Source organism: Molossus molossus, unplaced genomic scaffold (genome assembly GCF_014108415.1).
Source record: "Molossus molossus isolate mMolMol1 unplaced genomic scaffold, mMolMol1.p scaffold_m16_p_4, whole genome shotgun sequence".
In the NCBI taxonomy this organism is placed as follows: domain Eukaryota; kingdom Metazoa; phylum Chordata; class Mammalia; order Chiroptera; family Molossidae; genus Molossus; species Molossus molossus.
In genome coordinates, this window is record NW_023425377.1 from 1,328,718 (window position 1) to 1,344,911 (window position 16,194).

Sequence of the window (16,194 nt, forward strand, 5' to 3'; positions counted from 1 at the left end):
GGAAGAGACCCAGCTGCCGGACTGTCCCATCTGCACGGCCAGTGGTTTGAGTGAGACCCAGTGAGGCTCCCGCTGCAGGCCTGCCACAGCATGTGGTCACCCCCAGGCGTCAGCCAGTCACCCGCCACAGCCTTGCCTCCAGGCCCCGCCCCTGGGGCCAGCCCACAGCTCCGCGCAGTCCTGCCAGGCACCCCTACTCTGAGACCCTCACTCCCTGGGCTTGTGGGAGAGGCTTATATCACACCACCCACCCACCCACCATCACCCCATGCATTCGTCCGTCCATTTGTCCGTCCATCCACCATCCATCCACCCACCATCACCCCATGCATTCGTCCGTCCATTTGTCCGTCCATCCACCATCCATCCATCCACCCATCCACCCCATCCATTTGTCCGTCCATCCACCATCCATCTATCCATCCATCCACCCCATCCATTTGTCCGTCCATCCACCATCCATCTATCCATCCATCCACCCCATCCATTTGTCCGTCCATCCACCATCCATCTATCCATCCATCCATCCATCCACCCCATCCATTTGTCCGTCCATCCACCATCCATCTATCCATCCATCCACCCCATCCATTTGTCCGTCCATCCACCATCCATCTATCCATCCATCCACCCCATCCATTTGTCCGTCCATCCACCATCCATCTATCCATCCATCCACCCCATCCATTTGTCCGTCCATCCACCATCCATCTATCCATCCATCCACCCCATCCATTTGTCCGTCCACCCACCATCCATCCATCCACCATCCACCCCATCCATTCGTCCATCCATCCATCCACCTTCCATCCATCCACCATCCATCCATCCACCATCCATCCATCCATCCAACCATCCATCCATCCATCCATCCACTATCCATCCATCCACCCCATCCATCCATCCATCCATCCATCCTATCCACCCCATCCATTCGTCTGTTCATCCAACCATCCATCCATCCATCCATCTGTCCATCCACCATCCATCTGTCCATCTACCATCCATCCATCCATCCATCCAACCATCCAACCATCCATCCATCCATCCATCCATCCATCCATCCATCTGTCCATCCACCTCCATCTGTCCATCTACCATCCATCCATCCACCATCCATCCATCCATCCACCCCATCCATTTATGCATCCACCCACCCCTTTCCTCACCTGGTCAGCCAGTGTTATTGAGCACCTCTTGTGCTCACCCTGACAAAGAGCAGGACGCGCCTGCGCTCATGGAGCTCCAGGCTCACAGGGAGGTGGACAGGGAAGTGGGCAGGTGTAGTCTCATGTGATCAGTACCAGGATGGGGGGAGCACAGGGGTTGAGGGGGACTTCCTGAAAGAGGTAGCACTTGGCTGATCTTGATGGGTGTCCCCGGACGCCTTACTCTGCCACCAGCCACTCTGACCACCCCAGCCCCGAGGTTCAGGGAAGAGGGCCAGGCCACTAGGGCTCGCTGGTGCTTCTCACCTGTGGAGAGCACCTACTTCCAGCCAGCCGGGGTGGGCAGGGCAGGGCAGGGCAGGGCGGGCGCCAGCCAGAGTCCTGTTAGAGGCCGGTAAGATCCCAAGGCCCACAGAAAGGAGGGAACTGGCCCGTGACCACACAGAGCGGCCGCGGAGAGGGGTTCTGGGCAGAGCAGGCAGGCAGGCCAGGAGGGGCAGGGGCTCTGTTCACAGCTGCTGGCTGTCTGTTCTTCTCATGGGGCATTGCCCACCCCAGCTGCAGGAGTGGGGACCAGCTGCTGCTGTCTGCTGGGCCCCTCCCTCCTGCCACAGAGCTGAGCCAGCCCCTCTCCACCACCGCCCCTCCTCCCTGAGTGCCTCTTGGTCCAGAAGTTTCTGGGCTGGGGCCCTCAGTGGGCCTCCATGGCTCCGCCATCACTGCCCCTTAGAAAGCACGCAGGCACCCTGGCATCAGGAGGCCCGGGCAGCTCTGAGGGCAGGGATCTGCGTCGGTCAGAGGGGCATCATGAGGCCCCACTGCCCTGCCACCACCTCTAGTGGCGTTGGGGACAGTGCCCTCCCGCCCCCGGTTCTGCTGAGGTTTGGGGAAGACTGTTCCCAGGACGCTGAGCAGGAGTGCCTCGGATGACTTCCTGCGAGTTAATGGGTCATCCATTACGTCTCCTGGATCTGACGACCCAGGGGAGGCAGCCCAGGGCGCCCAGGAGAACCGCGGGGAAGGGCTTCCGGAACCCTGCGGGGCTCGGCCCGGAAGTGGACCTGAGCTCGGAGGGCTCACACCCGCCTCTGGGCCGGACGGCGTGGAGCAGAGGCCCTCGGCCTCGCTGGTCAGGCGGACCCTCTCCTCAGCCCCCTCTCCACCCCACCTCCCCGGACAGGTCTCAATGCAACCACCTGGCCACCAGGAGCACCAGGCGGGGCCGGTGGAGGGGCCATGCTGAACGAGGCCAGCTCCCAGGAGGCACACAGAACCACCCACGTCCCTGGTCCAGGGGAAGGCTGCCTGTGAAATGGACAGTATGTCGCCCTTGTGATGGATGGCGAAACTGGAGCTCAGACGAGGACTGTCCCAGGTCCAAGGTCTCAGGACAGAGAAGTCCATCTGGGAGTGACGGCAAGCAGTCCGCTCCGAAGGCCCGGACCCCGGGGCTGCGTCCATGTGCCACCCCTGGAACCGGGCCCTGGTACAGCCTCCCCCACCCAGCCCCCTTCCTGAGGCCCCAAGGCCCCAGTGGGCTTCCTGGCAACCTGATCAACCCTCCCTAGCTCCCCACTTCCTGTCCTGAGCCCAGCAGCCCCCACACCCATCTCCATGTTATTTGGCCCAGTGGGTCCCTGGAGGGAGCGTTTGGATTTAGGATGAGGGCAGGGAAGGGGAGCGTCTCAGCCTGGAGCTGAGCCTGGGGAGGGGGCGGTGGCTAGGCTGGCCACCCCCTTACAGTTTTCAGACCTCAAGGAGTCACCACGAAATTCCATTCTCCTGACAGCGAAGAAATTGACTCACTCTTGCCAAAGCCCACGGCCCCACAGGAATGCTATAAAGCTTTGTCCTGCTGTTCCCAGACAGCAGCCGCACCCCGATCCCCCCACTCCCACCAAGCCTGGCCTCAGAGAGGCACAGGAAAGCCCCTGCTGGGCTCGCGGCCACTCTGCCAGGCCGGGCAGCCCCCCTCTCCAGTTGCTCCTGCCTCCTCACTCACTGGGTCCAACGCAGGGGTCCTTTCTGAGCTTCACCTTGCCTTCCGTGCATTGGGCACTTGCTCCTGCTGTCCCGTGTGTCCAAGGGCTGGAGCACAGGCTGGGATGCATGAGTCACTGAAAGCAGGGGTGCTCTGGGGTGCAGGGAACCTACCCCTGGGGCCACAGAGGGACTGGCTCCAAGACCTTGTCAGGTGGGGGATGAGCCGCAGGGCTGTGTGCTGCTGCCCGTCCTGACTCTCCCGGGATGCTCCCACCTAGTGGGTACCACTCACGACGATGCTGCTGACTCCAATCCCAGGAACAGGGCACAGCTCATGCACAGGTCTGGGAGCTTATCGGTGCTCGGACTGAAGAAGGATGAGGCAGGGTTGCGGGAAACAGCAAGAACTGGGGCTAGGACGAGGTCACAAGGTGCACGGACACCAGGCAAGGGGGCGCCTTGGAGGATTTTGATTTGTGTACATGGGGGTGTAAGATTCGAGCTGAGTGGTTCTGAGTGGAAGATTAACAGACCAGGTAGATTGGGGCCAAGGGATGGGGGTCCCAGGCCTGCCCAAGAGGTCGAGGGCAGAGCAGGCAGTGCGGGAGGCTGTCTCGGAATAGCCCAGGTTTGGAACAGACAGCGCTGCTGAGGGGGTGAAGGACATGACAGCACAGAGAGACCTTCAGACCAGAGGCTGGGGCTGGCCTGGGGCTCAGCAAGCCATTTGGGGTGACCCACCCAGCCATTGCGTCCTTTTTCTCTCTGGCCCATCCCCACCTCTCCAGCTGCCTAGAGGCTCCAAGGCTGGGCTCTGGCTGATGAGGGAGGGGTTTATGGCAGGAGGTGACACCATGGGAGACTTGTCACTTGGGCACAGCCTGCACCATCTGCTCAGGCATCTGCCTGACTGAGGTGGTGCCTGCTAATTACCTGGGGGCTGGGGGGCGGCAGAAAGAGGCCTGGGAAACCCCATCCTCCACCCCACCCATGACAGCGGGGCTGGGGCCCTAAGAGCAAATGGGCCCCGGTCCCCTGTGCAGGAGTCTGGTGAGGCCGGTTTCTCACTAATCTCCGCGGAGCGCCTCCTGGGCTCCAGGCTGTCCTCTTGCAGCGGACGTTTAGGCGGAGGGATGGCACCACGAAGAAATGCCCCCGCGGACAGAGAGAGAGGCGCTGGGGAGATGACCGGCCAGTTGGCAGAGTGAGCGCTAAGGGGGGACCAGTGTGACCTTGGGGGTCAGGAGCCCAAGCGGGAGGGGAAGGAGGCGCAGCCAAGCACAGAGCCGCCCCCAGCTGCGCTTCCGGACGATGCTGCGGGCAGGGCACTCAGATCCCCATCTCACGCTGGGGGGCCCTGGGCCACTTCCGGGCCCCTCACCCCTCGCCCTCAGCCCGGACAGCAGGCGCGCATTCCTGCCGCCCCTGCTCGTGTGGTGGGCCGGGCCGGCCCGTGGGAAGGGCCGGGGGTGGCCGCCGCCGTGTGCCAGGGAGGCGGGGCGGGGGCACAGCTGGGCTACATCTGGCCCGAGCGCAGAGGGACCAAATGGGACAGAAGGCCGCCTTTCATCCCCCGCGGGGCGGGGCCGCCTTCGTTTCTTGCCACGGGGCGCCTGGAGGATTTCGGGGGGCCAATCCCCCAACCTACGGCCGGGACTCGGGGAAATCAGCTTGGGGCTGGGGTGGAATTTGATGCAGGTGCTTTCTCGCCGAGGCCTCGCGCCCCGCCCTGCGTGGGGCCCAGGTGGCCAAGCGGCTGCTCTGGACCGAGCCCCAGGTCCAGCCAGGCGCCGCCCCGGGCCCTTGGCCCGCGTGGTCCCGTGGGAAGGAAGCCCGCTTGGGGCGGGGAAGTGCAGGGCGAGGAAGTGAGGACGTCCCTCGCGGGCGACGGAGCTCCAGGCCCCTGCCCGGACTCCCGGCCGCCGCGCCGAGGGCGCACCCCCCGCGTGCCGGCCGCCAGGATGCAGCCCCCGCCGGCGCTGGCCCGCCTGGGTTTCCCCTTCACGGCCACCGGGACCGGCCGGGCTCAAAGCCCCACTCCCCGCGGCTGCCCACGGGGGTCGCCCGGGAGCGGCGGGGCGGGCACAGGGGCCGGGGTGTGCGGCGCCCTCCCAGACCCCGGCCGCGGCCCCACGTGGGCGCTGCAGGGTCTGGGGGGCAGCGGGCGAGCGGTCCCGCCCTCGGAGCCAGTGAGCGCGTGGCGGGGGCGGGGCCTCGCGGAGGGCCCGCCCCCGGGGGCGGGGCCAGGGCCGCGAAGTTTAAGAGCGCAGGGCGCAGGCGGTGCACCGCTGCTCACGCTGCCGGACCCGGGACCCTCGGCGCGCGTGTGGGGGGCAGCGCGCACCCCACGATGCTCAAGCGCTGCGGCCGACGCCTGCTGCTGGCTTTGGCGGGAGCGCTGCTCGCCTGCCTGCTGGTGCTCACGGCCGACCCGCCGCCGCCCCCGGTGCCTGCCGAGCACCGCCGGCGCGCGCTGCGCAGCCTGGCGGGCCCCGCGGCGGTGGCCCCGGTGCCAGGGCTGGGGGCGGCGGCGGCGCCCGGAGCGCTCGCTCGCGAGGTGCACAGCCTGTCCGAGTACTTCAGCCTGCTGACCCGCGCGCGCAGAGACGCGGGCCCACCGCCCGGGGGCGCCTCCCGCCCCGCCGACGGCCACCTGCGGCCCCAGGTGGAGCCGCTCGCGCCCCGCGACGTCTTCATCGCGGTGAAGACCACCAAGAAATTCCACCGCGCGCGCCTCGACCTGCTGCTGGAGACTTGGATCTCGCGCCACAAGGAGATGGTGAGCCCCCGCGGCCTGGGCGGGCAGGAGGCGGGCTAGGGGGCCCCCAGCCTTGCCCATCTGGTGGCAGTGCGGATGGGCGCCAGGCTGCATCGCTCTCCAGGCGCTGGGAACGTGCGCGGGTGTCGAGGCCAGTCCGTCCCCTTACAGCCCAGTTCGCCTGGCGGGACCACTCTCCCGACAGTTGAGGTGTGGGGTGGGACAGTCCCCGCCGGCTTCCAGAGCCCTGGATGGCATGCACTGACCGCACACCAGCCACCAGTGCTTGGGGCCGGTGCCCTGTGATGCTTCTTGCCCCCCAAACACTGGAGTGCATTAATGGGGTATTATTGTCCCCCAAAGTCCCCAAGGCAGATTCTGCCCGGGGCATTCACCCTGGGCTCAGACGCTTCCCTGGGGAGGAAGACTGTTTCCTTAGAGGTGGACCGCAGGGGACAGGACCCCGGCACAGGGCAGGTTCCTGCCCCCAGCTGAGTCATTGCTGTGGGATGGGTAATAAGTCACGCTGGAAGATAATCGCCCTGGGGTGCAACTCAAAGGAAAGAGAGCTCTGGGCTGGGGGTGCGCGGAGACCCTGGAGCCCGCACTTCGCACACGGTACTTGAGCATCGACTTCCTGCACACGCTTAGCAGACACACCCCACTTTGAAAATCTCCGGGCTGCAGACGGTTGGGTGGGGGCAGGACGGGGGCAGAGTCGGGCTCTGCCGGGGGAGGGAGATTCAAGGGACTCAGTTGGGCATTTAGGGTGAGGGTGAGGGACTCTTGACTGGGGTGGGGGCTCAGAGAAGACCCCACACTTCTTCCTTCCTGGTTAACCCTCCAGGCTTAAGGCCCTGTGGCCTGGGTGAGTCCAGTTTTGGGGCAGGGCCCCGGTGAGGTCATGTTGAGGCCTAGGGGGCAGGGTCTTGTCCGGTCCCGGCATGGGGAGGGGGCCTGGGAACCCCATGGCAGCCTCCTGGGAACACAGTGTGCCTTCCCCAGAGACTCAGTGGGCTGGCGGGAGGGGGCTGCTGGGCGCGGGTTTTGTTTGGCGGCTGGGCCGTTAGGATTCCCAGCGCGGGGCGGCTCTCACGCCGGCCTCTTGGGCAAGGTAACAAAGCCCCTTTCTCCAGCTGAGAAAGGCCTCCGGCCTCTTGTGTGCAGCTATGCGCTCCATGGGAACCACCGCCGGCGCTGGCCACTCAGGTTGCCTGGTGATGAGGGGCTCATGCCCCCCCCATCTCTGACTGAGTCCTGGTGGGGCTGCATCCCTGAGCCAGGCCCCTCCCCCACACTCTGCCTCCCTCCTGTGTGACCTTTGGCCTCCTTCAATCCCCTCTGGGCTGCCACCAGCCCTGAGCACCCCTTGTCTTGGACTTTGGGGGTTTCTCCAGCAGAAGGGATGTGGTCAGGGGTCTCAGGCACCAGTCAAGCTGGGTGATCTTGAACAAGACCTAGGGCCTCCTTGAGCCTCGGTCTCCTCATCTCTGAAATGGGGACATATACTCTTCCAATACCTTATAAAGAGGTCAGGCAGCGGAGGGAACGAGCCCAGCGGGCGCTCAGAGGTTTCCATCCCGACAGTGCCCCCACCCTGGCAAGGCCAGATTTGCCCCCAGACCAGCTCCTGTGTGTCAGCAGAGGGTCCGCTCCTCCCAGCCCTGTGCAGGGTGATTCAGACCCAGTCTGAGGGGGAGAATCAAGGAAGTCTGGGCTGCTGCGGTGGGGGAATCCCCAAGACGTTGTGTGAGCCTGAGAGTGGGCATCTGACCTCTGACCCACGTAGGGGCCAGGGGAGACTTCCTGTAGGAGGTGCCATTGGAGCTAGACTGAGAATAGAAGGTGCCCAGAAAGGGCTGTCCGGGCACCATGAGCACCGGCCAAGGGGGATGTTTGAGAAACTTCCAGCAGTTGCAGTGACCGTGGGGGTCCGGTCAGCAGGGGCCACACAGTGCTGGGCCTTGAAGACCAGGGTGAGGGGCTGGGCCTCTGGCGGACAGGGCCTCTCTCACCCCTCCCAGGAGTGGGCCAGGCTGCGCGGTGGCAGCGGCCACAATGGTTGGGGGAGAGCTTGGCATCCTGTGTTTCTTTGAACCGAAGCTCCAGGAACAATGCCGCTTCCTGTGGGTGCCCCCCCTCGCCAGCCCTGCTCTTCCTCCTCCTGCCCCGTTGGGGAAGTGGGGAGGGGGCCAGGGCTGTCTTGGTCCCTGAAAGCAAAGCAGGCTGGGTTAGCACCACCTCTGCCCCGGGGTATGGCCACAGGCTGGAGACTGCCCCTCTCCGGCCTCTGTTTCCCCACCCGTCCACTTGGGTAGTCACGGTGCCCACCTCCGAGGGCGCTTTGCTCTGGGCACACGTGAGCTCTGGCCATGCCCGTTGTATTGAGCGGGAAACAACCTCTGCGCGGTGGGTGAGGCTGGCAGCCCGTCCCTCTGCTGGTTGCTGTGATGTGGGGAGACAGGAGGCCCGGCACCCTCCCCCGACAGCCCCACCCTCCCAAGTGCTCCTCTCCAGGCGGCAGCCTGGCTCTCCGGAACAAAGGTGACTTTAATCTCCGTAGCCCTGGGCCGGGTGTTTAGGGCACCGCCGAGCGGGAACAGGCCTTGATCTCATTAAGAAAGCATTTTCCTTTGAGTCGGAGCAGCGTCTGCACGGGCAGCCCCAGCCTCCCACCTCCCACGGCATTCCTGGGCTGCGATGCTGGGGAGCGGGCGGGGGGCTGGGTGCGAGTCTGTGCGTGCGGGTGCCCTGGGGTGTCTGCCGCGCTCTGTGAGGAGGGGTGTGTGTGTGGAGAGGCTGTGCATGGGGCCTGCACCCCCTGAGCGCTCAGCCTGTGCCCTGCAGCCTGTGGCCACACCCGAGTGTGTGCTCGGGGCTGGGGTCAGGCTGGGCAAGGAGCTGGGGCCGCCCAGGTGAAGGTGGGCACTCCAGGTGGGCCCCAGGTCCCTGGGTGTGCACTGCGGGCCAGGCCTGCACATGCTAGATCCTCCTAGGATCCCTTTGTACACAGAAGGAAACCGAGGCCTGGCGGGCATGGAGGTGGGGGGTCTCCTGCTGCCTGCGCTCAGAGCAGCCCCCCCTGGGCCCCAGGCTTTGCACTCAGCCAGGCCTGGGTGCGCCCGGTGGCACGCGCTGGGCGGGCCGGGCAGAGGAAGGAACATTCCTCCCGTGTGCCGACCGGCCCAGGCGGGCGCCAGCAGCTCCTAGCCCCGCCCCATTGCCCCCCACCCCCCTGGCAGGGGTGGCCCTGTGCTGGCATAGGCGAAGCCTTGATGTGGCTCGGGCCAGACCTGTCTTCCAGCAGCGGGACTGGGGATGCTGGGCTTCGTGGGTGCCCAGGGCACTGCTCTGTGGGCTGGGGCACGTGCGACTTCCGGCCTCCTCCCTGCGGACCGTCGGCGTCTCCAGAGAACAGCGGTCGGTGGCTGCTTTGGCTCAGAGAAGGTGACCTGCCTGCCGGTCACACAGCCAGGGATGTGGGGGGCCCCGGCTCGAAGGCCCAGCCCAGAGGACTGCAGAGCGGTGGCCGCACCCCTTCCCGCCGGACCTCTCGCCCAGCCCGGCCCAGTTAACCAGGCCAGCTGTATGGTAATGGGCAGTGCGGCCACTCTCGCTTAACGCGGCCGAGTTAAGGCCGGCCTGCGCCCCTCGCCCGAGGCCGGGACAAAGCTGGCGGACAATGCCTGGTGATTCATCCTCCCTCCAGGCCCTTTGTCCGCCAGGACTTGGCAGCCGCCCAGCAGAGGCCTTTGTCCTCAATTGATTGAGACTTGGCTTCCCAAAGCCGACCTCCTCCGCCTGTCCCTTCACCGCCCTCTGCCCCCTCCCGCAGCCGGCGCTGTGTCAATAAGGGTGTGTGCCTCGCCAGGTGCGCTGGGCGGGCCTGGAGCTGGTTACCTGGCGGGTGGGCGGGGCGCCCCACCTGGCTCGTGCCCGCACAGCTGCTGGGTGACCTTGGGCCCAGCTGTCGACATGGGGGTGGGGTCTGCATGAGCCCCAGCTCTACTTCTGCTCAGGCAGAGCACTTGGGGAACAGGCCCCGAGAAAGGTGGGGAGGGGGTGTGACTGAGCTGTAGCTACTGAACCCTAGGACGCCCGGCCCCGGACCCCTGCCATGGCCTGGGGTGGGGGGCCCAGAGCTGCCTGTTTAGGACCATATCTCTCCTTCCAGACGTTCATTTTCACCGACGGGGAAGATGAGGCCCTGGCCAGGCGCATGGGTGAGCCCTGAACTTGGGGAGACGAGGGGGGCTCCACTCTCAGGAGGAAATTGTCCCCTCATCCTCTTCCCCTTCCACTAGCCGTTTACTCAACTGGTTTGCTCAGCGCCCCGCCCCACCACTCGGCCCCCCGATTCTCATGCAAATGAGGCTTTTTCAGCCACCGGGCCCTTTGAGCAACAGGTGGCGGGTGCTGGGAAACTGCTGGCGGGATGGGCGGGGGCGGGGCGGGCTGGGGGGCCACCAGGCCTGCGTCCTGCACGGGGGAGGGGACTGAGTGAGGACCCCAAGGAGCCTGGGCCGACAGCACCCCCGGGCCAGGCTGTGCTGAGCCCGCGCGCACTGAACTACAGCCCCCCTTGTCTGCAGGCAGCGTGGTCAACACCAACTGCTCAGCTGCCCACAGCCGCCAGGCCCTGTCCTGCAAGATGGCGGTGGAGTATGACCACTTCATCGAGTCGGGGAGGAAGTGAGTGTGGGTCCCGGGCCGGGCGAGGACCGCGCCCCCTCCGGCTCCCACCCCCGCAGCCCCACCCTCGCGGCCTGGACCCCCCTCAGACCCTGACGCCGCCTCGCCTGCAGGTGGTTCTGCCACGTGGACGACGACAACTACGTGAACGCGCGGGCCCTGCTGCGCCTGCTGGCCAGCTACCCGCACACGCAGGACGTGTACCTGGGCAAGCCCAGCCTGGATAGGCCCATCCAGGCCACGGAGCGCGTCGGCGAGAACAAGCTGGTGAGTGGTCTGTGCGCGCACCTGAGCTGGGGCGGGGAGGCTGAGGGCCCCCTGCTGCCTGGGGGCGTCTCACCACGTTCCCCCGCCCTGCAGCGTCCTGTCCACTTCTGGTTTGCCACCGGGGGAGCTGGCTTCTGCATCAGCCGCGGGCTGGCCCTGAAGATGAGCCCCTGGGCCAGGTGAGTGCCCTGGGCATCGGTGAGGCTGCGCGACAGGCCAGGGCACCCTAGGTCCTGAGGTTCCCCCGTGTGGGCCTGGCTTTGTCCATCTTCCCGGTGTCGGGTGTCCCCAAACTCACATGCAGGCTGAGTCATGGGTCCCCCCGCCTCCTACCTCGTGCCAGTGGGCACCAGGGTGCTAGCACCCAGGGCCAGTGCCGTTGGGCAAGACCCCTGGCTGCACCAGCAGCTCCTGGATCACAGAAGAGTGCCAGGCTGGCACAGCGCAGGGGGTGTGGTGTTGGGGTTCAGGGTGTGTGGTGTTGGGGTTCTTTGCTCGGTGCATCCTCTGCCTGGGCGGCCCCGCCTGGCTCCTCGTGGGCAGCAGGCTCCGCTTCTGCTCACGGTGCTCGTTCCCACAGCGGGGGCCACTTCATGAGCACAGCGGAGCGCATCCGGTTGCCGGACGACTGCACCGTGGGCTACATCGTGGAGGCCCTTCTGGGTGTGCCCCTCACCCGCAGCGGGCTGTTCCACTCCCACCTGGAAAACCTGCAGCAGGTGCCCCCCTCGGAGCTCCACCAGCAGGTGCGCCGGCCGGCACAGGGCGGGTGGGGGAGGGGCGCAGGCTGGGCGTCGGAAAGGGCCCCGCTGTTGGCCGCCACCCGGACACCCCATGCCCCCTCCGGCACGGACCCCATGCAGATGCTCTCGTCCGCTCTTCCCGTCGTTGGTCTTCAGCCTGACATGCTTGCCCTGGGCCTTCTGGGTCTCTTCTCGCGCCCAGCACTCGGGCCTTGTTCCTTGGGTGGCAGAGCGGGTGCCGAGCGGTGCCCTGAGGCGCGCCTGCCCTCCGCGGTCCGAGGCGGGCAGAAGGCGGGGCTGTGCCCTCGTCCGGAGCCGTGGGGCCGGCCGCTTGCCCAGCCAGGCGTGGGGCCGGCATCACTCTGGGCCTCTCCATGCAGGTGACCCTGAGCTACGGCATGTTTGAGAACAAGCGGAATGCCGTCCACATTAAGGGGCCCTTCTCGGTGGAGGCCGACCCGTCCAGGTGAGGAAACTGAGGCCCGGGGGGGGAGGGAGGTTTACCTAGAGTCCCCTGGGGCTCTGGTGGGGCTGGGGCCGGGGGTCACTCAGCAGCTTGACTGTAACGATTCCTTAGGACCCTGCTCAGGGCAGAGGAGGGCCCCCGGGTGCTGTGGGACCCCCACCCCACTCCTGCCCCCGCTCTGTCCCCACAGGTTCCGCTCCATCCACTGCCACCTGTACCCGGACACCCCCTGGTGTCCCCACGCTGCCGCCTTCTAGCAGCCTCGGCCCAGACCCCGTCCCCGGGCGCCCCTGGTATCCAAAGGGCCTGGGGACCCCTGTTGTGCCGCCCGGCCTTGTCCTCTGGGGCTCCCAGGGCTGTGCCTCCGTGAGTGTACTGTGTGCCCGTCTGCGTAGCAGGCTGCTGGGCGGCTCCGAGGAGCCCGCGTGGGCGCTGCTGTCACCTCTCATGGTCCTCGGTCAGCGGGCAGCCCAGGCCCGGGAGGATCCGTTGGGGCCGTTTCATATCCCTCTGTGGGGTCTCTGGGCAGCGGGGGCTCAGGGCCCCAGGACAACAGCCCTGCCAGGACGCTGGGCGCAGTGGCCGGTCCCCGCCTCCTCCCACGGAGCTGCGGCGCCAGGCAGCCCCAGTGGCTCCCCTGCCCTCCGGGTGGGGGTCTCCCGAACCCTCTCAGAGGGCTTCCCTTTGTCTCCCCAAGAGGGGGATCAGAGCTGGGCATTACCTCTCCGAGGTAGAGCACGTCGCCCATAGTGGGCGTGTCTGTAAATACTGTGACAGTATTTTTACTGTGCTTGTTTTTCAAAGGGGGCGGGCAAACGTAGGGTGTTCTGTCTTTGTTTTCGGGGGCTGGGGGAGGGAGTATTTTATCTTTTCTGGGGATCAGAGAAAGCGGGAGCCACGCTCGGGGTCACGTTGGCCGGAGCTGGAACGGATGCTGCGTGCATCTGCGGGTCCTCTGGGACCCCGCTCCGAGTCCTCGCGGGCACCCGGCCGGGGCGTGTCTGTCTCCTGTTCTCCTTTCCGCAAAGACGTAGCTAGGAAAGCGGACAACGAGGGAGAGGTTCTCAGGGAATCGGAGTGTGGTTGCTATGGTGACGTCCTTCGCTGTGAATAAAGGTGCTCTTTGGGGCGGTGCTCTTTGGGGTCCTGGTCTGTCTGCGCCAGCTGCCCGGCTGGGCAGCGCTTTGCAGTGGGGGGGGGGGTGGCGAGCAGGGACTTGCCTGGCCTGGGGCTTCCGTGCCGGCCTCAGGCCACATGCTGCCCCGTTGTGCAGATGGGGAAACTGAGGCCTGGAGGGGGTGATGCCCAAGGCCAGGCAGCTGGAGAGGTGAAGGGCTCACACGCGGAGGCCGCGCGGGCCTGGGCCCTGGCCTTCCGGAGCCCGACCCCCCTCCTAAAGAGCCCACCCGGGACAGGTCCCCGAGGCTGGCGCGGACTCAGACCGCCCGTGTTCTTCGCAAAGGGGCCCTGAGGATGGCAGAGGCTCGGGGGCCACAGCTGGGGAATTCCCTGAGCACCTTCCCGAGCGGCCTGGGCAGCCCTCACTTCCTCCTCCTCCTCCCGGCCTCCCGGGGACTGCCCAGTGCCCCAGGTGGCCCCGGGCTCCAGTTCCCACTGCGCCTCCACCCTGCTGCTAGCTTAGCCTGGTGAACAGGAGCCGCGCAGCCCTGCGCCTGCCCGAGACCCCTGGGGCCAGGCGCCAGCCCTATGCCCGCCAGCCCCCTGCCCGCCAGCCCCCTGCCCGCCAGCCCCATGCCCGCCAGCCCCATGCCCGCATCTCAGTTTCCCCAGCTGGGCCTCAAGGGCCCCCCCCCTTCACAGCCCTGGTAGTGGCTGTCCGGGCCTGTGGGTGCCTGGCCAGGGCCCAGTCAGCATAGCGTGGCCTCCAGGAGCCTTGGAGTGACCCTCGCCATCCCGTGTGACCCCTGTGGTCTCTGGGCAATGCCGTGCCAGGCCGGGGAGGGGCGGGTGGCGCAGCGCGTCTTCTCGGATGAGGAGGGGAAGTGGCGGCAGCTGCCGAGTGCGGGCAGAGCCCTGGGCCTCCTTCCTGCCCAGCCGAGTCGGAGGCCCAGGGCCCAGGGAGACTCGGGCCCAAGGCAGCTGGCATGTCTCTCCGCAAGCGGGCAGGGCCCCGGAGCACAGGTGTGGCAGGTGGAGTCCTCCTCAGAGTTGGGGCCGCCCCAACTGTCCCCATGTGTGGGGGCACCGGGCAGGGTGGGGAGAAGGTCCTGCCCCTCCGTGCCCCAACCTCTCCGTCTGAGCAGTGGGGACAAGTGTAATTCCTGGAGCTCTGGGCCTGGGGAGGGTCACAGGAGCCCAGGACAGCGGTGCGGTGGCCCTCTCTTGGGGAAGGGAAGTCCTCCATCCTCAGAAGGGGAAGCAGGCCCAGGAGGGGCCTCACAGGAACTGGGGAAGGGGGCTCCCCAGCGGATGAGTCAGAAGGGACTTCTGCAAGCCCCACCCACGGTGGCGTCATTGTCCCCAGCCTACGCATGAGGTGGTGGCTGGTTGGACAGGGCCCTGCCTAGCCCAAGGGGCTCCCCGTCCTCCAGCCCGGCCCAGCCTGTCCGCTCTCAAACGGGTGGGCAGTTCTACTTGCAAAAATGAAAGGTGAGCTGCCCTGTTTGGCTCCGCGGTTAGAGCGTCGATCCGGGCACTGAATGGTCTCGGGTTCGATTCCCAGTCAAGGGCACTACCTGGGTTGCAGGTTCCACACCCAGCCCCGGTCGAGGCGTGTGCAGGAGGCAACCAATCGATGTGTCTCACATCGCTGCTTCTCCTCCTCCCCCCACCCCCTCCCGCTCTATAAATCAATGGAAAAGTATCCTCAGCTGAGGATTTACAACAGAAAAGGCGAAACTTCTATGCTGGGGGCTGCTCGCCTCTCCTCTGCTTCCGGGCGGCCAGGTCTGAGAAGGGCTGAGGGGCGCCAGGGTGGGCCCCTCTCTGCTCGTTTAAACTTCCTCCCCGGGGCGTCGTGGCCAGCGTCCCCGAAGAGGCCTCTGAGCTAAGCGGGAATGTGCAGAACCCGGCGCACGGAGGCGGGCGAGCGGCCCAGCACAGCCTGGGCCCAGTGCGGGGTGGCCGGCCCGGTCCGTGTGCAGGGCTCGGGTCCCGTCAGCAGCAGCAGGCGGGGCCTCCCGCAGGTGGACGCCAGACCCTGCAGGTAGCTGCAGCCCGGGGCTGGGTCAGGGGAAGTGGGCGGCCAGGGCCAGCCTCATCCCTTTGTCAGACCAGGCCTGTCCGCCGGTCCCCAGCCTTGCCACGTATTCTTGGAGGTGACCCCTCCCATGCCCTTTCTGAGCCTGGGGTGACATACGGGGGCACATGGATAGGAGGGACCCAGGCTGCTGGGGTTGCCTGGATTATAGCGCCGCGCTGAGTTTGGGGGCTCAGAGCGGCCTACTCTCACCCCAGGCCTCTGGGACCCCTCCGTGCACAACCCACCATGGACCTTTGGCGCCACCTAGTGGCCAGAGGTGGTGGCTCCCCGCGTGAGCCCTCCTTCCCCAGGACCTGGGGCAGGGAGCAGAGGCCTCTCTACAGTCAGCACCTCTGACCTTCCTCTTCAAAGTCCACATCCCGAATCCTAACGTTATGACCAGTGAGTAAGGTCCAGAGGAAGCCTGAGCTGCCGCCACCCAGCCATCCCTGCCCCTCCCGTCCCCAGGCTCCGGCGCAGGGCTGGCTGCTGCCTCCGCGTGGCCCAGCTCGGAATCCCCGGAGCTTTGGCCTCAGCCCACTGCCTGCTCGCTCCCTGCTCAGACGTGGCCACCGACCAGCAGCTTTCGGTCGCTGGGAACTTGCTGGAGATGCAGGTTCTTGGCTGCCCCCGGCCCATCGGGGACTTCAGGTGGGTCCCTGACAGGAGGTTTTCTGACCCTGCGGGGCCCCTGACCTCACCCCTCATGTCCTTCCCTGCCTGGAGTCCCAGGTCCGGCCGTGCCCTTGAAGTCACCTTCCCTGCCCTTGGGCGCTCCCTGACCTGTTACCTGCTCAGCACCCACACCTGGACAGCTGGGGGAAGATGCCCCCCTGAGCTGCAGACGGGAGGGAGCCTTGGGCCGGTGGGCACCCCACGCCCCTGCTACAGCTCTCCCACAGTCCCTCTCCTCG

General features: G+C 66.4%; 1 protein-coding gene across 2 annotated transcripts; it reads left to right on the top strand.

Moving 5' to 3' along the window:
* The first annotated feature begins 5,489 nt into the window (after window positions 1-5,489).
* LFNG (LFNG O-fucosylpeptide 3-beta-N-acetylglucosaminyltransferase) lies at window positions 5,490-13,398 on the top strand. Of its 2 annotated transcripts, none has more exons than XM_036241865.1 (8): window positions 5,490-5,931; window positions 10,085-10,133; window positions 10,503-10,602; window positions 10,716-10,869; window positions 10,963-11,048; window positions 11,450-11,615; window positions 11,993-12,078; window positions 13,352-13,398. In XM_036241865.1, exons 1-8 carry the CDS (start codon window positions 5,503-5,505, stop codon window positions 13,362-13,364), a joined length of 1,083 nt encoding a protein of 360 aa, XP_036097758.1. In that variant the 5' UTR covers window positions 5,490-5,502; the 3' UTR covers window positions 13,365-13,398. The 2 variants fall into 2 exon arrangements, with proteins under 2 accessions (XP_036097758.1, XP_036097757.1); XM_036241864.1 differs by lacking the exon at window positions 13,352-13,398 and adding an exon at window positions 12,269-13,206.
* Window positions 13,399-16,194: the final 2,796 nt, after the last annotated feature.

What these genes read in the sequence shown, in the direction of transcription:
- LFNG (XM_036241864.1), top strand. Translation starts at nt 5,503, where the DNA reads ATGCTCAAGCGCTGCGGCCGACGCCTGCTGCTGGCTTTGGCGGGAGCG. An exon ending in TCTCGCGCCACAAGGAGATG is followed by an intron (nt 5,932 to 10,084) that starts GTGAGCCCCCGC and finishes CTCTCCTTCCAG; the next exon opens with ACGTTCATTTTCACCGACGG. An exon ending in GGCCCTGGCCAGGCGCATGG is followed by an intron (nt 10,134 to 10,502) that starts GTGAGCCCTGAA and finishes CCTTGTCTGCAG; the next exon opens with GCAGCGTGGTCAACACCAAC.